General features: G+C 36.1%; 1 protein-coding gene across 4 annotated transcripts in view; it reads right to left on the reverse strand.

Annotated features, from left to right (window-relative positions):
• ERICH3 (glutamate rich 3) overlaps window positions 1-25,328 on the reverse strand; it is a 118,070-nt gene that overhangs the window by 60,465 nt on the left and 32,277 nt on the right. For 3 of the 4 annotated variants that reach the window (XM_017868976.1, XM_017869003.1, XM_017868987.1), the window contains 3 exons: window positions 20,456-20,614; window positions 15,079-15,294; window positions 3,719-3,899 (listed from right to left, as the gene is read on the reverse strand). In XM_017868976.1, the coding sequence (XP_017724465.1) occupies window positions 3,719-3,899; window positions 15,079-15,294; window positions 20,456-20,614 (556 nt within the window). The remainder of the gene's footprint in view (window positions 1-3,718; window positions 3,900-15,078; window positions 15,295-20,455; window positions 20,615-25,328) is intronic. The other variant, XM_017868997.1, reaches the window with a different exon arrangement.

A 25,328-nucleotide genomic window follows, 5' to 3' on the forward strand; every position in this document is an offset into this window, starting at 1 on the left:
CACTTGGACACAGGAAGGGGAACATCACACAACGGGGCCTATCGTGGGGAGGGGGCAGGAATAGCATTAGGAGATATACCTAATGTAAATGACGAGTTGATGGGTGCGGCACACCAGCATGGCACATGTATACATATGTGACAAACCTGCACGTTGTGCACATGTACCCTAGAACTTAAAGTATAATAAAAAATTAAGAAAATAAATAAAATAAAAATAATACAAAAATTAAAAAATATATATACCACCTAAATATGGAGTTTTAACAAGCAATCCAAAGACATGTTTTTGAAAACGGGAAAATGTGACCTACACTTAGAAATAAAAGCAATCAAAACCACAGCCAGGAATCTAATCAAGAGCAACATGTATCTACACAAAAACTTGTGTGTTTATTTTCATAGTCCCAAACTAGTATCAGTACAAATGTCCTCTAACTGGGGAATAAATTTTTTAAAATATGGTATATCCATGTAATAGAATATACTCAGCAATACAAAGAGAGAGCCACTACTGATACTACAAATATGCATGACTCTCAAAAGCATTATGCTAAGTGAGAGCAAAAAGACAAAATACTACCCATGGTATGATTGTGTTTATAGGAAATGTCCAGAAAAGAAAATCTGTGCAGTCAGAAAGCAGATCAGTGTCTTCCTGTGGCTGGCTCTGAGACAGGGACCAACTGTCAAAGAGAACAAGGGAACGTCCTGAAGTGCTGGAGATGTCCCACACCTGGTTTGTGATAATGGCTGCACAACTCTGTATAATTCCAAAAAGAAATTGAATTATACACTTATAATGAATACATTTTATGGTATTTAATTTACACTTCAATAAAGCTATTCTTTAAAACTGAAAGAAAAAGTCAATCAAAAAAGGAAAAGAAGAAACAGGGCTGAGTGTGGTGGCCAAAGCCTGTAATCCCAATGCTTTGTGAGGCCAAGGCAGGGGGATTGCTGGAGTCCAGGAGTTTGAGACCAGACTGGGCAACATAGCAAGACCCTATCTCTATAAAAAACAATTTAAAAATTAGCTGGACATGGCTGATATAGGAAGATCATTTTACCCCAGGAGTTCAAGGCTATAGTGAGCTATGATTGTGCCACTGCACTCTAGTCTGGGTGAGAGAGAGGGAGACACTGTCTCTCAAAAAAGAAAAAATTAAAAACAGTTAATGTAAGTCAAAGCACAAAGAACTGCTTCAGTTTTGAGTGCTGACTGAAAGCTATTGGGATAAAAAAGAGAAGTCGGTGAGAAAGCTGCATAGCCTTAATCTGAGTCCTAAAAGATGGGTAAGATTTGAATTTGAAAAGGAGAAAAGAGAAAGTATTATAGACAAAGGAAATAGCACAAGCAAAGGCAAAATAAAAGTGTGGATGGGATAGTGAAGCAGCTGTGTTTGCCAGAGCATAATGAGGAATGCACAGATAGATGCAACAGGATCCGTTTATGGAAATACAAGAAAATGGGGCAGAAAAAGAAGGGATTCCAAGAAAGCCAGGAAAAAAATGTTAGTTTTTTTCGCACTTAAAATGAACCCAAGAAGCCATAGTTTGTGTTGTCTGAAAAGATAAACATGGCAAATAAAAATGCCTGTGAAGAAACTATACTCTACAAGTAGCAGAAAATACTGAGTAACTTCATAGGTGTATACAATAAACAATCAGCTTGTGGATTGAAGTCTAAAATCAAATCTCAAGACATCATGAATTACTTGGGAATAAAGGACGCACTTGCCATGTTTCTAAATAATTAATTTTATTGATACTTCAAATAAAAAGGCAAGATGAATTAACAAAAGTCAAATTTTAATGAGTTTACTGTTCCAAGCACAATGTTAAATGCTCCCTCTCTAACTTTTGTTAATGGAAATCTTTTAAAACCCTATTCACATTTTACTGAATCATGCACAGCTTTGATTTGTAGAAAGGGCAGATTCTTTTCAGTCCAGCTAAATTGCTAAGATTGCTGAACCACAAGTCAACTCTGAGCCACCCAACTTTTCAATTTTGAACAATTACTTTCCTGGCAATCAAGGGCAAGCTGAGACAAAATTATTGCATGGACAGGATTCAATTATTTAAGTCCCCATTCCATCCTATTATTCAAGACTGTCCAATGCCATAACAAAATGTCCCAGCATCAATATGTATGCAAAATAACACTGAGCGAAGTAACACCCTTTCTCCCATAACCTTTGGTTTTTCACTCTCATCACAGAGTGTACATCATCTACCAGAGAATCATTTAGCTAAGCCGCATTCTTTTTTAATTTGTATCTACCACATTTTCCAGCAAATAGATGTTATATATGCATTTTGTTGAATAAAGTGTGATATAAAGTCCAGGACAGTTTTTCATCATGTTAATTCAGACTTTACAGCTAATTTCAGCATTCTCCTAAATTAACAGCTGAAAGTTATACTTTGAAAAAAAATGTGTATGTATCTATGCTACTATCATTAGGGATTTCATACCACTCATATCATGAAAATGTAGGAAACTCCGTGCTACTCAGAATAGCTCACTGGGGCTGCCTGGAACTGATCAAGGGCCTTGCACCTAGCCAGGGGCTCGGGATTTGCTCTCAACTCTGGTCAGGGTGTTACCTTGGGGAGCCACTCCACCTCTGGAATCATCTCATTTTCCTCATCTACAAAATGAAAGGAATGAACTCTGGAATGCTACAGCAAAATAAACAAGGTAAATTGCATTCCTACCAAATATATAAAATTAAAATGGAAAAAAAAACTGTTTCTAACATCATTGAGCATCATATTATGTTTCACTTTAAGTTAAAACTATCATTTAAGTGTTTACCATTTTTGTGATGGAAAGTTTTCCATATGTAATTCCTCAATATGAATTTATAGTCTCTCTTTAAGGACATGAATTTTATGTTACGTAATAGTCACTGTCTTCAATTAATGAGGGAAATTAGAAAATTAAAAGTAAAATTCCATGTTTGCCCCAATTCTCCCCTTAACTCCTACCAAGATTATCCAAATATAAATATTTCTTTTAATTGGTAAAATGCTATTACTTTTGGACCCAGTTTCTTAAGCAAGGAAGCAACAATATAACCCTGTAAACACTATTTCTTTTCACTGCTGCTCCCTTGAACTAAATATTGAAGAAAAACCATTACAGTATAATTTGTGAAAACTTATGTTGCATATAAAATTATCCTATGCTGACAAATGTGGATTTATGATCAAATGAAAGCAAAAATGTACTGAAAAGCTATTTAGCCAAATTCTCCACCAAGTTATTTAGGTGTGACTCACCCTGCAGTTTATTGGATTTGTGATTTTATCTCAACATACTTCTAAAGAACAAATTGCCAATCTGGTATTTTTCTCTTAGAATAATGTATGGTATAATTCACTATGGCAGGCCAAATAGTTAACTTGTAATTTGGGGGACAGCTTATTCGTGCAACATTTTAATGATCATATATCTCCATCCCAAAATTAATCTGTTACCAGGTTAAATCACTCCAAATCCTTTCTTCCACAATCTGCGAGAGTAATTGCTGCTTCAGTTTCAATCATAGAGCAGTAAATCTAGATTTACTTTTAGGCAGCTGGTTTATAAGTCCCTGGATATGCATAATTTCATAAAGTGATTGAAGTCATTTTGATATTATATCAACAGCAGCTTATCTATAGCATCAACTCCAAGCAATTAAAAAACATTCACATTTTATGTGTACCTTTTTCAAGTAGTTTGCCTTTGTAGACACAAAGGTTTTCCCCACCACAGTGCTGTTGATAAACTTTAATTTCATCCCGGAAGTCAGGATTATCAGAAGATAGGTGCACATTTTTCCCCAAATAGATCATTGTAATAGCTGCATTACTATGCAAGGATGTTTTATGAATCCTTCTTGAATCCTGAAATAAACAAAAAAATGAGGCTTATTAACAAATTACGTTCTAATCAGAGTTCTTACCTGACATCGTAATACGAAGAATAAAGAAGGTTATTTTTAAGTACCTACCAACAAAATCTAAATAAAGTGTCAATTTACAAATGCACAAAAAGTCAAACCCATTGCAAAATAAATCCTCCTAAATAACTATAACATATACGTTTTGGCTTTGTATTTTAATGTAAATACTGGGGATTTGGATAGTTTGTCATTTTTTACTTTAAGTGCAAGTATGTGCGGAGGTGTGTGGGGTTGTGTTTGTTATATATAGTAAAAATTTCAAAGACACCAAGAAGAAACTTTTGGCTCTTTTAGCTGGTTCTCCAATAAAAATCCAAACAAATGAACTAAATAAATATTAGTAACATTATTTTGTTCCAATTTGTACTGACTTAGAGATTTAGCAATAGTTTTTGTAATTGGCTGCTTTATCTTTATAACTGAGCACTGACAACATATCCTTCCCTGGGCTTATTCCATCTGAGAGGGAGAGGCACATGTGTGATTTCTTCTACGGTCATTCTGAAGATCAGGGGTCATCAATAATTTGTGCTTGGGACTATCCAGTTTCACAGGGGCATTCAGTTGATTGACAACCCAATATCAATATTGTTTATAGTATCAAAACAATCCACCCAACAAAGTCTCTAAAATTACTACATAAACTTATTTGATATCCTGTGGCATTGCTCAATTTAAATTATTTATAAAATATGTAGCAAATGTGTATGCCAGAAAATCAATGTCCTAGGCATTGACTCCTAATTAATTGTTTGAAATATTTTCATAATAGTGAATGGGCACACTGTTTGCCTAACCTCTATGAGGAAGAGGAAGAAGGAGAAGCAGAAAAAAGGAAAGGAGGAAGAGGCAGAGAAATAAGAAAGGCTGAGAGGGTTGAAAGACTTTAAGGGGGCCTAGTAAGAAAATTGTAGCCCTCTAGAATTGTACACAGGCCAGCCTTTCCTTCTCATCTACTTCACTTTTCTAAAAATCAATTTTAAGCTAGACAAAAAATGTGCAGAGACCAACTTTAAGTGGATCCAAGGCAGTAATTTGTGTTGATTCCATCAAATTATAGATGCATGAGAAGCATACATTTTCTAAAGAATAACAAAGTTGCAACAAACATTTTTGAAGGAACTACTAAAATATTTCCATCCCTAAACTCATCCTCTTCCACTTCAGATATATATTTTTTCCATTTCATTCTATTTCTCTGAAGTAAAAACCAGAGGAAAGAAATCTGATGGAATGAAATTCTGCTAGCAACCGTCTGAAAGTATAAATGAGGGAGAAAGTCCAAGTTTCAAAAATTCAAGCAAATTTTCTTGCCTGTTGGAAGGAAGAGCTTTCAAATAAAGAGATAATCAACAGACATATTACAGGGGCATCAAGAGCCATGAAAGTAAATCAGCAAACTGGATAATTTCTTGCAGATTAGAAACATCTCCCTGAATCACAGTTGAAGCAAAGGGATGATGGCAGGTCTGGCTCCTACTTGGACAATCATAATCCCATGTTTCCTCTTGCCTGGGCAACTGTGGAGCTGTGACAAACCTGTGCGCAGCCCACTGCACAATCAGCAGACCTCAGGCAAATCCAGCTCCAAGCTGTGCCTAGCACCTTAATGAAGTGACTGATTAAATAAAAGCATCCCCCTTTTGTTAAGCAATACTTTCTGAAGCAGCATGGATTTAGAAGTAGCCCTGTGAGTTTGTAGGAGATAAGCACTATATAAATACAAGGTAATAGTGGGATTAGAGTCAGGGAAAGACCTGTGTCCTATGTAGGAAATGAGAAACTGAAAGGAAAAACTTTTAAAGAGAAAAATACAGGAAAAGGCAGACCTTTATCCTTTTCATTTCCTCTTATTCATATTTCTTTCCACTAAAGCTTATTTATGATAGTAACATCTCTTTTCTCTTGGGTCTCATTATTTCATTCTCTTTTTTAAAAGTATCCCCTAATTACTACCACCAAGTAAATTTTTCTGAGTTCTAACAGAAGGCCCAAGTGACAGCTTGTGATTCAATATATGCACTAGGAAACAAACAGTAGTTTCTTTCAATTAACTGAATTGCCTCTATACTTACCATCTTGCAAAGATATAATGACCAGAGACAGATGAAACTTGAAAAGGTTTCTTGGCCCTTTCTGCTATCCTCAAGTAAGTATCAAAACCTTTCACGAAAATTCGGTTTCGTTTGAAGAACAGGAGCAAGGCCTCATGCCCCTGCATAACTAAAGCTCATCTTTCTGACTTCCTTCACCAGTTGCTTATGACTTTCCTTCTCATTTCTTTTCAGATTTCTCAGGCAAGTACAACTGAGCTGATAAACAAACAGCAAGTCCATTGAGTGGTTCACCCACCAGCCATTATATATTTGCAACATTTAGCATTCAATTGATATACTAAGTTTTCACTGAAATCTCTTTTATCTATGCCCACGCAAACAGTATAGGTGTCAAAAGGGCCTGTTCTTGTTCATAGTGTTGGGCAGTAACTCCTCTCCATCTGCTTCACAAAGCCCTGGTGAATTCTGGACACCAAGTAGGGTGACCATGAAATTTATCATCCAAACTTAGACACACAGGGAAAGAAGTGTTATTAATAATTAGGAAATGGGGAGAAAAGGACAGAATTTTGAACTCTTCCAGGAAAACTGAGACGTATGGTCACCCTATGAATTAGTCTACCCACTTCTAGTCTGATATCCCTCAAAATCTCCCTCCTGTTGGAAATCGGAAGGATCTATTGTTATTAAATAGATCATGTGACTCTCCTGCTTAAAGCCCTCCAGTGATTCCCATTATCCATGGGATAAGTTCCAACATTCCCCAGACAACATAATGTGTGTTATATTTTCTAACACCTACTATCTTCCAGTGATTGCAATTTTTCATGCTACATTTAAATGTCTGGCAACTGAACAGATTGTAGTGGCCCAAAGACTGTCAATTACTTTTAATCTCCAGGCCTCTATAATTGTATAGTCACATGATATTGGAACTATTTCCTTGTATTATCTCTCTCTCAGTAGATAAGGATGACGTCCTACCGATTTCATGCCCCCAGTAACTTGCCAGTGCTGACGCTTAGTAAGGACCGAATTAACATTGATCCAACTGGACACAGACATGGAACAATTAGACATTCCATATTCTGTCCTTTCCATATTCTGATAAAGCTACAGTAGGTGGGTTCCACCCTAAATAGGAAACTTGGTACGTTTATAGGAACTCAATAGTTACCAGAACAAGAAAACTGACTCACGGTGTCTTGTTAAACCAAACACCAACTTTGGTGACTATTCCTTAATAAAGATTGATACAAAACCAGCCTGAACATAAAGAGTGGCAATGCCCATGTTGATGCTGGTTGGCCTTAGACAGAGAAAATCTGACACAAGCCAGAGGAAGAGTGTTCATATACCAAAGACTTAGGGAGCAGCTGGTTGTATGAAAACCTCACAGCACTGCATTACATATGTTCTTCTCTTTCTCTTCTCTTTCTCGCTAGTTTTACCTCCCACTTTGCTTTTAGTGTGGTTTCTCTTTTCATTTTCTTCTGGGCCATTTTTCTTACTACTGTGTAAACCTTACCTCATGCTTATTCCTAACATGCCCAGAAACACCTCAGTCCTTACAGAGGCATCAGAGCTCTAGATTTTTCAGGATCTACCTCACCTATTCCTTCCCACGGAAATCATAATAAGGGTTCCTGCTCACATTTCCTTCCCCACTCCCTCTGCTTCCTAATCTACTCTGGTGCTTCCTTGTGTGGCTCTGCATGGTGTAGTGTAAGGGTTATTATTAATATTATTGAAGATGGGGTCTCGCTATGTTGCCTGGGCTGGAGTGCAGTGGTGCAATCATAGTGGTACAATCACTATAGTCAAACTCCTGGGCCCAAGCCAACCTCCTGCCTCAGCCTCCTGAGTAGCTAGGATTACAGGTGTTAGAGATGGGGTCTTGCTATGTTGGCCAGTCTGGTATCAAACTCCTGACCTCAAGCGATCTTCTTGCCTCAGCCTTTCAAGTCACTAGGGTTACAGATGTGAGCCACTGCACCTGGCCTTGTGATGGTTAATTTTGCTTATTAATTTAGCTGGACTCCAATGCCCAGATTGGCAAACATTCTTCTGGATGGATCCCTGACCAATGCACGTGGTGTGTCCCCTCCTCTTGGGAACTGTGAGTAACAATCTATCTTTTTGATGGCAATTGTCTCTTAATCTGTAAGTCTCAACAAACCTGAATAATTTTTAAAAACCACATTTTAAAATAGCCATACACAACGATATACCTACTTTCATTAAGAAAGGGTCAACTAGTGAAGGTTTCAAGCAGCAGAGGAGCATATTGAGTTTTTCCAGAAAGTTTAATTTAGCACCATTATGTGGAATCTAATAAAAACGAGATGAATTTTGCTCATTCTTTTTTTCCCTTCCTGCCTTTCAATCTCAGTTCCCTGGTTCTATCTGCTAACTTCCTACTGATCATTCAAAGCCCATTTCAAATGCCACCTTCTCTATGAGGCATTCTCTAATCTTCTCAGTCAGAACTAATATTTCTTTCCTCTGTGTTTCTACTGTGCTTTATTTATATCATAATTATAGTACTCATCACAATATATCATGGTATATATGTGTGTCTCTCTTGCTAGACTGCAATCTTTCTGAGAGAAGGAGTTTAGTCTTACTCATCTTGGTAACCTCAGGACCTAGTATATCATTTGCCATTATCAATAAAAACTGGACTGAGCTATGTTGTCATTTAGAGGCAGGACGAGTACATAAATGACTGCAATAGTTCCATTAAGAGATTAGTTAGCAAGCCCCTGAACTAGAGATGTAGCAATAAGTATGAAAAAGGATTATCAGAGACATGAGCCACTGTTCAGGTGGCATCTAGAGCTGTGCCATCCAGGACAGCAGTCATTTCCCCCATTTGGATGCTGGGCATTTGAAAGGTAGCTCATTTGCTGTAAGTATAAAATATTCATTGAATATCAAACACATAGTATAAGATAACATATCATACTGAATTAAAATTTTTCATATTGATTACATGTGGAAATGATATTTTAGATATACTTGATTAAATAAAATAATTAAAATCTTAAAATTTATTTCTTGTTTCTCTTTATCTTTTTAAATTGACTATTAGAAAATTTTAGAATTGCATATGTTGCTTGCCTTCTATTTCCATTGGGCATCTCTGATCTAGAGAACTTAGCAACTAGCTGGATATGCAATGCACAAGGAAGAAGAAATAATAGATTTTGAGGCCAAATTACAGGACAAAAGTTTGTGCTTTAAGAGAAATAAGGCAACTGAATGGAGAAACTGGCTTAAGTTGTAACCATGTTGAATTTGAGGAGCAGTAGGACCTATCAATTGGGCATCTGTAATTGCACAGGGCTCATTTGGTACCTAGGAGGCAGATAGGGTGCTTTCATGGAAAAGTCCCAAACTAGTATCATAAACTTTTTGCCCTCTCTTTCAAAAAATGTATAAAAAATAAAAGCAAACTTTGTTATTGGTTTTTAAAATAGATAAACATAACCATTAAGTAGGTTCTTATTTGGAAGCCTGTACTTTCACTTTTATAAAAATTATATATGAAACTATCCACATTTTAGCAGGCTGCTGTGTAGAGTAGGTGACTGGTAAAGTTAGACTACCTCGATCTGAATGGGAACACAAAAATCTGGAGGTAGTGAGGTAAACCTTAGTGCAAAATGTAACTAGTCTCATGGATTCTGTAAATGTAGTATAAAGTTCTGAAGGTGCTAGAACAAAACAGGACAAAGCAACAGAGTCCAGAGACAACTTGCTGGACTGTGGGTCTTAACACACCTTGTCATTTGGCTCTACTGATCATCCCCAGAGACATGAATCACAGAAGCCAGAAACCATGTTGTTCTACCATTCATAGAGAAACAGGTGGTGGCTACCAGCAAGCCACATTTCATTGCTTTTTACTCTTTCTTTCTTTTTTTAAGAGCCTTTAAAAGATTCTTTGGTGGATGGTAGCCGTAAAATGAAAGATGAATTTATGTGTAAATTAGTCACAACAGCCATCTTCCCTTAAATGAATCTTTTCTATATCTAAATAAACTAAACTCAAGTATTAATGTAAAAGTGTGTGACTCTCCCCAGTGAGTCAATTTTACTCTATGCCTAAGAATCAGGGCTAGAGTCAACTCCAACAGATATCTAGCATGAAATCATGTGTGAAGATGACTACATCCTGAATAGCAAAACAAGTGTAAAGGCTGAAGCCTATAGGGATGGGTAGATTTATGGGTGAAGATGAAAAGAAATCACAAAGGAGTAGGACAAGAGGTAAAAGGAGACAGCGAGGAAGCATGAAAACAAAATGCCGTGGAAGGCAAGAGAGGAGAGGTTTTAGGAGGAGGCAATTAATAGCATAAAATTCTACAAAGAAACGTCATGGCAAATTAAAAAAAAAAACTAAGATGGTAGAAATAAGGCTAAATATATCCTAAAGAAAATAAATACACTTGGACTAAACTCATTTATTAATAGAACAGAGATTCTCAGATTGAATCAAACACAATCCACACCTATGCTACATAAACATATTTAAAGCCTAAAGTTTAAAACTAAAGACACCAAAAGACTAAGAGTGAAAGGAATATATATACACATATGCATACACACACACATACATATGTGCATATACACAGTTGACCCTTGAACAACACGGATTTGAACCATATGTCCACATATATGCAGATTTTTTTCAATAAACATATTGGAAAATTCTTTGGAGATTTACAACAATTTGAAAGACTTGAAGACAAACTGTATAGCAAGAAATATTTTGAAAAATAAGAAAAAGGTATGCTACAAATGCATAAAATATATGTAGATGCTAGTCTGTTTTATCATTTACTACCATAAAATACACACAAATCTATTATAAAAAGTTAAGATTTACCAAAACTTACACATACACTTAACAGACCATGCATAGTGCCATTTACAATTAAGATAAATGTAAACAAATATAAAGACGCAGTATTAAATCATAACTGCATAAAATTAACTGCAGTACATACTGTACTGCTGTAATAATTTCATAGGCACCTTCTGTTGCTATTGTAGTGAGCTCAAGTGTTGCAAGTATCCACTTAAGATGCCGTGTGACACTAGTCATGTCCACATGAGCAATTCATCTCTTTAGTAAATCATCTATCAGAGTAAAAAGTAGTCTCTCAAAGTTCTTACATACTTTTATTGTGTTTAGCATAATACTATAAACACTGAATAACATCATGGGACTCAACAAAGTTTTACTGGTGAAGCTAGAAGCATTCCAAGAAGCAAAGTCATGACATTACAAGAAAAGGTTGAATTGAATTCTCTAGCTGAGATTGCTCATAGGTGGATGATTCATTTTATAAAAGAAGACATAACTTATGGTATTGATAAATACAGTATAGTACTATAAAGGTAATTGCTCTTATTTATAGTTTTCCTAATAACATTTTCTTTTCTCTAACTTAACTTTGTAAGAATACAGTATATAATACAAAGAGCATACAAAATATGTGTTAATTGAATATTTATGTTATTGGTAAGGCTGCCAGTCAACAGTAGGTTATAAGTAGTTAAGTTTTGGGGGAGTCAAAGTTTATACACAAATTTTCAACTGTGCAGAGTAATGACACCCCTAACCCCCATGTTATTCAAATGTCAACTCTCCATATACAGTACACACACACTCACACACACAGACACACATACACTAATCTAAAGAAAATAAGAAATATTGTTAGACAAAATAGATTTTAAGACAAAAAGTAGTATGACAAAAAGGATCTCCTCACCAGTAAGATTAAAATAATCTTAAGTCTGAGAGCATATAAGAAGATTTTCTAAACATGTACAAAACAGAACTTGGCATAATTACAAAAGCAAATTGACAAATCCATAATTACAGAAAATGGATTTTCATTATAACTCAAGAATTAAGAGATTAAACACATAAAAGTCTACAAATGTAAAATATGAGTAACATACTTAACATTTATCTATTGGACATTTATAGAACCCTAATTCCAACATTTAAAGAATATGATTCTTTCCCAAAACTGAACATGTATTAGCTCACAAAGCAAGTCTCCACAAATACCAAGGAGTTAAAATCATACAGATCAAGAATAAGATGCATTTTAAAAGTAGCATTCAGTGAACACAAAAGGAGTTCTTAGAACTGAAACATGGCAGGAGAAAAAACTCAGTAGAATGTGTGGAAGATAAAATTGAAAAAAACCTCTCAGCAAGTAGAACAAAAAGACAAAGAGATAGAAAGTAAGAGAGAAAAGCTAAGAATCTTAGAGCATCAGTCTAGTAGTTCTAACATTCCCAAAATAGAGATTCCAAAAAGAGAGAAAAAAGGTTTTCTTTCTTGGGAAAAAAAAAAAAAGAGTAAGTCAGACTGAAGCCCTGTGACTCAGGAGACAGACATGATAAGGTCTGTCAAAGCCAGCATACCTGCTGACACCATGCTGTGCTTCTAACCTGAATGCAGAATCCCAGGGGAACCTGGCTCAGATGCTTATTTGTGCTTCACTTGTCATGACCCTGGGATGAAGAAGCTGCTGCTCCCTCCTCCATGCCCAGCTACAGAAGCCCATTCCCCTGGTCATTTTCCGGCTGGACATCCAGTGTCTGACTCACACTAGGACCTCACCAGATACCTTGACACATTCGTGACCTGACCACTCTGACTTCCCCAAAAGGGGCTTTTAAAACTGTTTAAAAACCAAACCCAGACTGTGACCCAAAGATTCTATTCAGCTTATTTTCTTCCAGAAATCGTGTCCTTTCATTACAATGCTAGGTTTGAGCTTATTTCTGAAGTTTTATGCATATAAGCGACAGAACTCTAAAGAAAAGCAGGGACATAGTTCACAGAGAAGTCAGTGTGGCGGTTGCTCTGGAAAAAAGAATGATGGGGCAGGAAAAAGGGGGCTCCTGCATAATATGATAGTAGAGTTCATTATGAAGATGTAGTGAGTGCGTGGTGCTTGCTTGGTTATTGTTGTTGAACTTGTATATATAGATAAGACTTTATATATTCTTGTGGCTTGTGAGACATTTAAACTTGTTTTTTTAAAGAGCATGAACAGGTAGAATGTACCCCAGTGTTACATTTTAACATCAGAAAATCAAATCCTGCCACCCAAGTGTTTGAGAATGAGGAGTAAGTCACTGTTTTTGCTAAGTGTGAGCCACACCTTTGGAGAGCATGTTCACTGGCCAGGTGGAAATCAATGCCAGCATGCAGAGTGAAAAATTAAGTGAGTGGATGTGGTAGATTCTACTATTGTAAATATTTACCGCCCTTTTCTGTTAGAGACTGATACTTCCTACTCCACTGAGGTCAGTCTTGGTCAAGGGCTTGCCAAATGGCATTCCAGTGTAAGTGACATGTGCCACTCCTGAGTGGAACCTTAAAAGCATTCTGTGGTTCTGTTGCCCATGAGGCCAACATACTCCAGACTCCTTCATTCTGAGCTGTTCCTCCAGTCTGGGTCCCAGAATTACAGCTGACCAACAGTAGATAAGATTGTGAGCAAGTAGATAAGACCAACAGTAGATAAGACTGTGAGCAAGAATATTGTTGTAAGTTGAGTTGCCTGGGGTTGTTAGACTAAGCTCCAGTAAACTGCTCTATAGAGAACTTACTAATGAAGAAGAGGATAAAACAGAAGTCTAAGATTACATCATGTGAGGAAAGAATTTGCTCCTTTATCTAAGGCCTGGATATGTTGAGAGACAGAGATGAATATTAGAGGAAGGCGGTAAATCCAAATTAGAGAGAATAACAGATAATATGACGTACCACCAACAGTGAAAGAGTATCTGATCAAAGACACAGGGCAAGGGTGGGCCTTGGGGATGAGAGAGAAAACATCCTGTCAAAAACAGCAACAAAGGGAGAGAATTGGTAAAAGTCGAGTTGAAAGAAGGAAATTCAAGCAAGTAGGAAGAAGATGGTCCCCTACTTTTGAGAAGGTTAGAGGTAAGGACAGCTGCTGGGAGTGAGATGTGGACATGGGGTGAATAAGGGTCCTGAAAGTGAGGTTGATTTTTAAGAATCTATGTGCATGCTGACACTTCACTTCCTGATGGTCAGCCAGTGAAATGTTAACCCAGCTTATCTGCCAATCACAAAACTTTCATTTAATTGCTATTGGTTGTATATTTAATGTAATAAAAATGAAGAGATATTTTGCTTTCTTACTAGCTTGTATGTTTATAAAGTCCAACAGGCCTTAAAACTGTTTCTTCTGGCCGGGCGCGGTGGCTCAAGCCTGTAATCCCAGCACTTTGGGAGGCCGAGACGGGCGGATCATGAGGTCAGGAGATCGAGACCATCCTGGCTAACACGGTGAAACCCTGTCTCTACTAAAAAATACAAAAAATTAGCTGGGCGAGGTGGTGGGCGCCTGTAGTCCCAGCTACTCAGGAGGCTGAGGCAGGAGAATGGCTGAACCCGGGTGGAGGAGCTTGCAGTGAGCCGAGTTCGTGCCACTGCCCTCCAGCCTGGGCGACACAGCGAGACTCTGTCTCAAAAAGAAAAAAAAACAAAAAACAAAAAAACTGTTTCTTCTACTAGCATTTTGAGGAAATGAGTACAACAAACTGTAATCTCTTCAAAGAACACTGAAATAATTTTGTCTAGGTATGATACAGTAATTTGCCATAAATTGTTAAAAATAAACTATATTATGTTTTTTAGGCATATCAAGGTTTCTCAAGTTTTACAAATTAGATGTTAAGATACTTCTAACAACATGTGATTGAATCGGTGCATTTAAGGAAATAAATGATTTGGAAATAGGTATTGTTCAAATTAAATTTGACCACAAGAGTTGTTAAATCTTTTATTATTAATTTTGCTAAACTCATTATGCAACTGAACTACTCGAGTGTTTGGTTTCAGATTCATTCAAGCTTACTTATAAAATTGTATTTCTTTATACAGAACATTTTGCATGCAATTTCCTCCAAATTATTTTACTGTAAACCTAGAAATCTAATAGTGCAATGTAATCTGTGATGAATTAATAAAAGAAAAATGTGTTCCATAATTACCCTGGTCAAAAGAGGTTCTAAGCCATTTGGAGCAGTGGTTGGACGAAATCTTCTCCTTCTCCATGTTTCAGATCTATTTTCGCTTGTGATTTTCCCATTTGGGGGTAGTGGAGGAGGAATAGGCATCATGTAACTGTTAATGTTTGGAAGTTGATATGAATTCATTCTCTGTGAATTGCCTATGGAGTTCCTGAACTTCATCACTGCCTTCTTGCCCTGTAATCATATTTCATCACATAAGAAGCAATGAAACAGAAGCAGTGACTCAATGTAACCCAAATTTAAAGACAATCCTAAATGATTGACATTGCATGCAAACATAACTGATATCAATAGACAAACTCAAAACACTCCAGTCTACTGAAAAATGACACTTTGTAGTGTCTGCAGCAAATTAAATATTCATAAAATTCTAACTTTATGTGGTATATTTTTTAAATAACATAAAGTGATGACTTTTTATAGTACTTTTGGGGTTTTTCTTCAACAATCCATTAAACCCAACACAATTAAACAATTTAAAATCAAGAAGTTTGAAGTGTTGTGCTTTAAAACAGAGCTTTAGTCCACTTAGCAATAGGAAATTAGTACTTTTCTCATATTCTCATTTCAAGCATCTAGGTATTGGAATAAGCAGGGTTTGCAAAGCTGTAAACAAACTGCCATGTACTGTTTAGCATAAATAACTCATGTACTATTTGGAGTAAATTATTACCACATTTACAGAGGGAGCATTAAAATATTTGTCAAAATTTTAAGGTATATACCCTTTGACCTAGAAATTCTAGTGGTAGGAATAAATCCTACACTGATAACCATACAAGTTTACTAATATAAATATGTGTAAGGATACATATACACACATGCACACACACACACACATATATATATAAGGAAGTTAGTCACACAAAATGTAACATCATATAAGTCCATCAATAGGAGGATGTTTAAATCTTGCTTTGTTCATATGATAGATCTCATTAGGCTTAAACAAAAATAACATGAATCTATTTATCCTGAAATGAAAAGGTTCATATGGTATAACCATAAATTTCTTTTAAATAATTTATGTGTGGATTCTGATTAAAAACAACAATGACTGAAAAAATTTGAATGTGGGGCTGCCTTTAGGGATATACCTTCATACTGTTTTAGAGTTTAATCAGCATGTATTATTTTAATCATTAAAAAACACCAAAGGTATAGTCAATAATTACATTTGTCAGGTATAAGTGAGTCACTGAATTTTCACAAATTGGTCATTTTTGTGTACCTGAGGTAGTTTTCCAAATTTTAAGGAATATTTAAGTAGATTTATATATTTTGCAAAATTTACTTATATTTCTAAAATATAAATTTATATTGTACTTATGTTTATTTTAAATTTCTAATTAATTTTGACCAACTTAGTTTGTATTTTAATATGCTTATTGGTGAAAAATTATTTTGTAGAAAGAGAAGTCACTCCAAATATCTCTCATTGCTAAATGAGCAAAAGGAACTTATAAGTGAAGGGCATGGATAGCCCATATTTTCATTGAAAAAAGCATATGAACAGAAAGATTTAAGTATATATTCACCAAGGAGTTCACAATTGTTACAATGGTTGATATTGCATTGTGCCATGCTCTAACTTTGCTTTTCTTATATTTTCCATTTGTTCTGTAATGGAGTACATATATATTGTAATAAAAAATAAAATAAGTTAAAAAATAATAAGGACAAGAAAGTAAATGAATCTAGAACTTTTGTGTTTAAGGATTTAAAACAAAATGATTTCTGTGTAGGTATCAATCAATTGCATGCCTTGTTTGGAAACGGTTTACCAGTTTTCAAAACATTAACATGTTGTTCTTTACTTTGCTTGTTTTAGTTCAACAGCATTGTGGACATCTTTTCATGCCAGTGCAATAATTCTGCTTTATACTTTTTTTTTTTTTGAGACGGAGCCTCGCTCTGTCCCCGGGCTTGAGGACAGTGGCGGGTGTGGGGCTCTCTGCAAGCTCTGCCTCCCGGGTTCAGCCATTCTCCTGCCTCAGCCTCCCGAGTAACTGGGACTATAGGCGCCCGCCACCACATCCGGCTAATTTTTTTGTATTTTTAGTACAGATNTGTGCCATGCTCTAACTTTGCTTTTCTTATATTTTCCATTTGTTCTGTAATGGAGTACATATATATTGTAATAAAAAATAAAAATAAGTTAAAAAATAATAAGGACAAGAAAGTAAATGAATCTAGAACTTTTTGTGTTTAAGGATTTAAAACAAAATGATTTCTGTGTAGGTATCAATCAATTGCATGCCTTGTTTGGAAACGGTTTACCAGTTTTTCAAAAACATTAACATGTTGTTCTTTACTTTGCTTGTTTTAGTTCAACAGCATTGTGGACATCTTTTCATGCCAGTGCAATAATTCTGCTTTATACTTTTTTTTTTTTTTTTTTTTTTTTTTGAGACGGAGTCTCGCTCTGTCCCCCAGGCTAGAGTACAGTGGTGCGATCTCGGCTCACTGCAAGCTCTGCCTCCCGGGTTCAGCCATTCTCCTGCCTCAGCCTCCCGAGTAACTGGGACTATAGGCGCCCGCCACCACATCCGGCTAATTTTTTTGTATTTTTAGTACAGATGGGGTTTCACCATGTTAGCCAGGATGGTCTCAATCTTCTGACTTTGTGATCCGCCTGCCTCGGCCTCTCAAAGTGCTGGGATTACAGGCGTGAGCCACCGCTCCCGGCCCCTGCTTTATACTTTTTAAAAGTACTTTAATATAACACAACAATATGCTATTATTTAGGTATCTTCCAGTTGTTCGCTATTGCAAATACAACAGTACAAAATATTCTTTAATCTGTTTCTTTACACATATGTGTGTATTCCTAGGATAAATTCCTACTTGTTAAAATGCTTGAGCATGTTCATTTAAAATGGTGATAGATATTTGCATATTGCCTTCACAAATACTTGTACTAAGTTCTACTTCTACCAATGATATATGAGAAACTCTCATTCTAAGGACATTCATTTTCAATCAAGTCATTATTTTTACTCATTTGCATCTCATCCAGTCTGTTTTTGACCAAATCACTTTTGCCTAAATTAAAGACTCTCACTGCTGCTACTTAGCAAAGTTCAACCTACTTCTATCTGTTGTACCTTCAAGTACTTTCAACATGTATATACTTTACTCTTTTAAAAAGCAATAAGAGTTTTCTGAGTGCTCACTACATGCTCAGCGCTGTACAGAGTATTATTCTTCTTTAGGAGCTTCTTGTCCAATTTTATATTAAATCATTGTCATCATCAGTGCCATTGAAAAAAATTACAGATAAAACATAATCACAGTATACTTTGTCTGTGAACATTACACTGTAAGCTCCAATAAGTTACTTTTGGCTATCTTGATGCCTAAAGCAGTACCTAGGCCATCGTAAATGCTCAATAAATATTTACTAAATGAAAAGTGAGTTTAGCTAGTTGACATTATTGTGGAATTTATCTCAATCTTGTCAGCACATGAGAGGTACCATTAGCTGCCTGCTCTCAATAACACATACCCCAAAAACTTGAAACAGGAAAAGGCCCTGTAAAGATTCAATTAGTAAATCTATCCAGTGGCTCAGAACAGATTTGAAGAGTCACATTAAAGGAAAAAAAATTGCTCCCCAGCCAGCAGAGCTTAAATAATACCTGATTGATGGTGTTCACGTATCTAATGGGACAAAGTATTGATCAAAGTAGAATTAATAATTATGGAACTTAAAAATGAATATAATCACCTTGGCAAGCATGGAAAGTACCCATCCGAGTACTATCTAGGGGAGAGGCAATCCTACCCATTGGACTTTGAATATTTCTAGTCCTAATGTCAAAGTTACCACTGGAGGACACAGAGGGTTTTAGCCAAAGACTTTTGAGTTTTCTGGTACCTTTGGCTAGCCCATTCCCAAGATGAGACGGGTGTATCAGGCCATCTAGGCCTTATATGATTAACATTCTATTACACTGTATCCCCTCATTCTGATTCCATGCTCACTAGGCAACTTTGTCATTGTGATTTGGCTTCTCATATATGTCTGCCTACCAGGGGATAATGTACTTCTATAAGCTTTGACTATGACATCTCTTGGTGAATAAATAGCTCCTGAATACCATTGAGTTTCCTATTTTTATTTATTATCTAGAGAAAAATGAGCTTGTTTTGAGTTCGTTTAGTTAGCCTGGACAATCTCACAAGATGTGACTATTCCCGGACACTGGCTAAAACAGGAACTCTCTGGGCCTTCAAAGTGGAGACCAGAGCCTAGAAAGTGTCAAACTAATTGACATATGACTTCCTGCCCAACTGTAAGCAGTCTTCCCTAGATAAAGCACCACCACTTTTGGATTAATTTCTCTTGGTTTCTAGAAAACTATTATTAAATTAACTGAAATAAGATTTATGAAAAGTGCTTCAGAAACTGAAAAGCACATTAAGTGGATTAATATATTATTATTTTTATTGTTGTATTTATACTTTTATTGTGAAATGCAATCATTTGTCTGAATTAATTTCTTAGTGTCAAGGTTATCTGTCAATTAAAAATAAAAATATCTTAATTTCATATATCTTATGTTTCTTAAGAAATGAAACATAATCATTCCTTTGAACATAATGACAATTGTACTCATATCGCAGGTTTTTTCTTAAGCTGGCAAAATTTTCTTCATGTTAGAAAAATTAACATTACCTTCCAAATTAGTGAATGTACTAATTCTTCCTCCCTATTTAAGTAACTCATATTCCATGGTTACCATACCTTCTTCCTGTGCTCTATTAAATAAGGGAAAATTATCTGAGATATAACCTTGAGAGGGTAGCAGAATCAAGCTCCTATGTGTGATTAACTCAGCATTTTTTAAAGATGGACATTCTTTTCTTTCTATATTCAACCTTCCAAAAGTCAAACTTGAAGCAATTTTATACATTGATGGGAAAGTAAGTCAGCATGCAAATGCAAACCTATTCTTGGAAAGTTTCATTTTCTAGGTTTCATACATTTAAAATTTGGAGCAAGTCAACACTAGGCCTTTTCTGATAGAAGTCATATCTGGTTCGGAAAAGTTTTCCCCTTTGTTTTTCAATCAGCCTTGTAAACTAATGAGAAATCACCATACATTATTACCAATCTGTTCTTTACTTTTTTGCTCAATGACACAAATTATAGGCCTTCCCATTTGAGTAAGACATAATTAATCACAAGTATGTTGTAAGTGTTTTATACATATACAATAAAATTTTCACTGTGTAGATTCTAATCTAGTATAATACCTTGACCACTGTAATAACTTATAATAATCTACTCAAAAATTAAAATATATTTGTTGACAAAAATAACATTTACCCCAATGGGAAACAGAGCTTCATTTTCCAGCAATGAGGTTTTTGATCTGGACCTTGAAGTTACCTTTGGAACAGTTTCTACTGCAGGGTTACTGGGAAGAGGCTGTAATCGAATTGGAGGCTGCATATTTCCTGGAGCAGTATATGGTCGAGGGGCTGTCTAGACAATTAAGGGAAAAAATTCCATTTAAATTAGTATCTTGACATGTTTCCAGAACCAATTAATAACCCAATAAATTGCCTAGTGTAATTAATGGTGCCTTTTTACTGAACAGATTAAACTTTAATTATGTCCTTCCATTATATATACCCTTATGACCCAAAGTATTTGTTAAAACATACGGTGTTGAAGTCCTCTACATAACTATATGCCACAATTATAGAGTATTCTAGACAAAGGAGATGTCCTCTGTTACATTCCTGTATTTTTATTCATACTGTAAACTTGCTGACAATAACTAATTTATGCTCTTCATACAATGGCTTTGCTCAATTGAATGTTACATTGAATAATGTTCCTATTTTAGGGGTCTAAAAGGATATTATTGGAATGGACTCATTTCTGTCTAAATGTCTTCTATATAAACTACTCTGAATCTTTTCAGCCTTAAGACTGGTGCTGAAGTAAAAGCAGACAGTATAATTCAAACAAAAGAGGAAAGGAAATGCATTACAATTTATTCAATGGCATCCTTGAAATACTAGGAAAACAAAAATAGAAAAAATGAAACTGGCAACTTTGGAAAATGTATATAGAATTGGATATGTTTTCTATGCTAGATATTTTCCATTTGTCCCTCTAGATCTACCGTTCACCTTCTCTGGCCTGACCTAGACTTTGGGGGTCACTCCTTTTGGGACTACACTCACTAACCTCAGGATTGCAGCTGGAGTCCACCAGTGAGAGGCACTAGCAGGAAATGAGATTAGGGTCTTTCTTCTCCTTGACTCACCCTGCAGGGTCATAATGGGCCAGGTAAGTCCCTCTACCAAAGTCCACAGCTCCTTCTGGGAAGCCCTCTCCCAGTTACAGGTACAAGCAGCTGGTTCTGGTATCCAATTCCTCTGTTCCCCCATTAGGCCTGGGTGCTGTGGCTTCTGACATGCTGACCCTAGCATGCTTAGCATCCCTAGTTGGATTTCCTTAGCCCTGCCTACTTCTTTGCAAATAGTTTATTAAACACTTTCTAATTACACTGTTTGTTTGAGCCATCTGTCTCCTGCTGAGCCACTGATTGATGCATTTTCTAATCAAGAATGCACTAGGCCAGGCGCGGTGGCTCAAGCCTGTAATCCCAGCACTTTGGGAGGCCCAGATGGGTGGATCACGAGGTCAGGAGATCTAGCCTATCCTGGCCTACACGGTGAAACCCCGTCTCTACTAAAAAATACAGAAAACTAGCCGGGGGAGGTGGCAGGCGCCTGTAGTCCCAGCTACACGGGAGGCTGAGGCAGGAGAACGGCGTAAACCCGGGAGGTGGAGCTTGCAGCGAGCCAAGATCGCGCCACTGCACTCCAGCCTGGGCGACAAAGCGAGACTCTGTCTCAAAAAAAAAAAAAAAAAGAATGTACTACAGCAAATGTCAGAAGTGCTAGTATAATGTATTAGAAGTGCCTTTGGGGGCATTGAAAGAATATTGTTATTTTAGTATAAAGATTAGCAATGTGGCTGGGTGCAGCGGCTCACACCAATAATCCCAATACTTTGGGAGGACAAGGTGGGTAGAATACTTGAGCCCAGGAGTTGGAGATTGGCCTGGGCAACACGGTGAAACCTTGTCTCTACCAAAAATCCAAAAATTAGCTGGGTGTGGTGCTGTGCACCAGCTACTCGGAGTCTGAGGTGGGAGGTCACCTGAGCCCAGGCAGGTTGAGGCGGCAGTGAGCTGGGACTGTGCCACTACACTTCAGCCTGGGCTACAGAGTGGGATGCTGTCTTAGGGGAAAAAAAAAAAAAAAAAAAAAAAAGATTAGCAATGTGTCAAAAGTAGAATACAATAGACTTTTGACCCAATTGTTCTAATGCAATAAAATAGTAGAAAGCCTATCAAGAACAGTACATACATATTTAGGTAGGAGGATGAGAAGGATGATATATAAGTGACTAATGAAAAGCGTTTAATACATTGATGTTAAAGAATAGTGAACAACAAATATTCAGCTCTGGAAAAGTGTGTGTAAATACTTTAAAAAATGATGATAAGGCAGCTCCTACTACCAAAAACCAGCCTTAGAAATTAGGCTTAAGAAGCATGCCATATGTTGCTAAATCTCTGATTTTGTTAAGTCAGCATTTATTGAATTTCCACCATAGAAACCGTGAGAACATAAAAAGTATTTTTTAACATCTAATGGCAACACAAAACAACTAGTGTCAAATGAACCACACAAATACTACCAAACAGACAATAAAATACCTGAGACCATAACTTAGAAGTAAAAGTTCTTAGAACGTTTAGGGTAAGCCAAGGAGACTAATACAACTTAAAGTTCCACAAAAGCAGTTAGATTTTATCCAAATGGTAAACAAGAGAAGAAAGTGGATAAGCAGAGAAGAAGGATAAATTTGAACATTCAACCAGGAAGAGAGCTGGTTGTGAGCAAGACCTGGAAAGAGTAGCAAAGATAATATTCCCCAACATCTGTTATCTTTTTTTCACTGGGAACATGGTTACTATGAATACAGATGATATTTCCCAGCATCCCTTGCAATTCTGTGTAGATGTATGCCTCAGTTCTGGCCAATAAGATGTGAGCAGAAGTGACACATGAGACTTCCAGGTCATGTGGTTAGAGAGAATATATGTGCTCTCACTTTACCCTTCCCTCTGGCTGAAATATCCAAATGGTGATATGCCATCTTGGCTTTTATGGATAAAAGCAATACCCTAAGTCTGGCAGATCAGCAACACAAAAGGAGTCTGGACTTTTGATGACTTCATAGAGTTAAGATAGCATGCCAGCTGAGACTCATGCATATGCTGAGATGGGGAGGAGACCCTTTCGTTTATACCAATGTTATTATATTTATGGTTTCCATACACAAACCTATATCACAACCAATATGAGAAGCCAAGTGAATTGACTAAAGCAGCATTTGGTCTAAAGAAACAAAAAAATAAGCCTATATGGTCCAAAAGGTAAAAGGTCTTAAAACCCAAAAAGAGAAATTAGAATAGAGGTTTCTGAACAAAGGAATCAGATCACCTAAAAGAATTCTTTTGAACTTTGTAAAACAAACATGCCTCAAGGATCTCTCCTGTCAAATAATCCAACTGAACACAAGATCTTGAAAAATCTATTGTAGAAATTTAAGAGAACAGTTTACTGCAAACTAGAACATGATCTATTGGTTGCTGTGCTCTAAATTTTACTTCCCTACATTTGCATATAAATATCATTCAGTTAGATGAATGTAGTAGTCAAATGTTTAACTGATTACATTTATCTCTAAAAACAAATCTGCACCATTAACTAACAGCTGTGAGCTACAAATTGTTGTAGTTCACATCAGAAGCCACCTTAAATTCGTTACATTTTAAATTGTGTGTAATATATTTTCTTGGAATAAATATGGCATTGTAGCTTAACATTCTGAAAACCATACCAGAATAGGAATTGAAATTAACTACCTGGTGATTACTCAGCTTAGCTGAGCATTTCTAATTCTTAGTAGATCAGTAGGGGTGAATGTTCCAAGCATATGCAGAATTAGCTGAAATGATTTTCCATAGTTTTAATGGGAGTGGTACAGCTAAAAATCTGTATACTATTTTGAAAGTTTAGGTTACCAAGGGCATTAACATTGTATTGGATGATTTCCTTATTCACTTAAAAAAGTTAAAAAAGAAAAAAAAATCAATGGCAATATCTCAAAAGGATTATTATCTTTATCTCAGGGACACTTGGAGATCATAAGTCAAATTTAAAGAATATGTATCCAGATTGGAAAAAAAAAGGAGGGAGATTTGGATTTCTGTAAAATGGGAACTATTTAATTCCAAGATCACAATAGGTATCACGGTGCAAAAGCACCATTAGGGAGGGCCACGTGAAGAATCCTGGCTTACCAGAGAGAAAGGTTTTTGAAGCTGGTGTCAGTGTTTCCTGTAATTTTAAAATTGCTTTTTCACTCCTACCACATTAAGATCTGCTGGATGTATCATAAACTATTTATTGAGGGTGTTCAGCTGGAAAATTGAAAAGAAAGCCTTTCAAGGATTTTTCCTCTCTGAAACAGGTGACAGAAAACAGCACGTGATTGTTTCTTTTGTTTCACTCAGGTTAAGCTTTTGAGAGTCTAGTGAATTTGCCATCCAATAAAAGAATTTGTATACATATGTATTCAAATCAAACCTGGAAATAGGAAAGATGGTTGCTTTTCATCATTTGAGCTGTTCATCAAGAAATGTCAAAACATATTTACCCTTTGAAAAATGTCAAAGCTTAACACTATATGTGATGAACCTACTTCAACAATCTGTGAAAGCATTGCAATTTCTCCATAAATATTTTGCAATTCAGAAAAGTACATGCTAACAAGGAAATATATTGCTACACGAAGCAAGAATAAAGATATAATCAAGAAATTCATTTACAACTTAAACCATCAACCTCCAGGAAATGTTTTACAAATCTTTTCCTGTATCTATATTATTTCAAGGTAGTTTACCTTCCCTCAAGCAAACACCACCTTTAAATTAGAAAGGAATCAAACTGGAATAAAACATCACTGTTTAGTTTCTTTGGATAGAGTTTCTGTACATTTAATTATTTTTATCTTAGAGTATGTGCACAGACTTTTAATAAAAGAAACTCAAATGTTAGTATTTAGCCCAATATGCTTGCTATATGGAACCATTGAATATATACAG

The sequence above is a fragment of the Rhinopithecus bieti genome, unplaced genomic scaffold (assembly GCF_001698545.2).
Source record: "Rhinopithecus bieti isolate Rb0 unplaced genomic scaffold, ASM169854v2 scaffold_973, whole genome shotgun sequence".
In the NCBI taxonomy this organism is placed as follows: domain Eukaryota; kingdom Metazoa; phylum Chordata; class Mammalia; order Primates; family Cercopithecidae; genus Rhinopithecus; species Rhinopithecus bieti.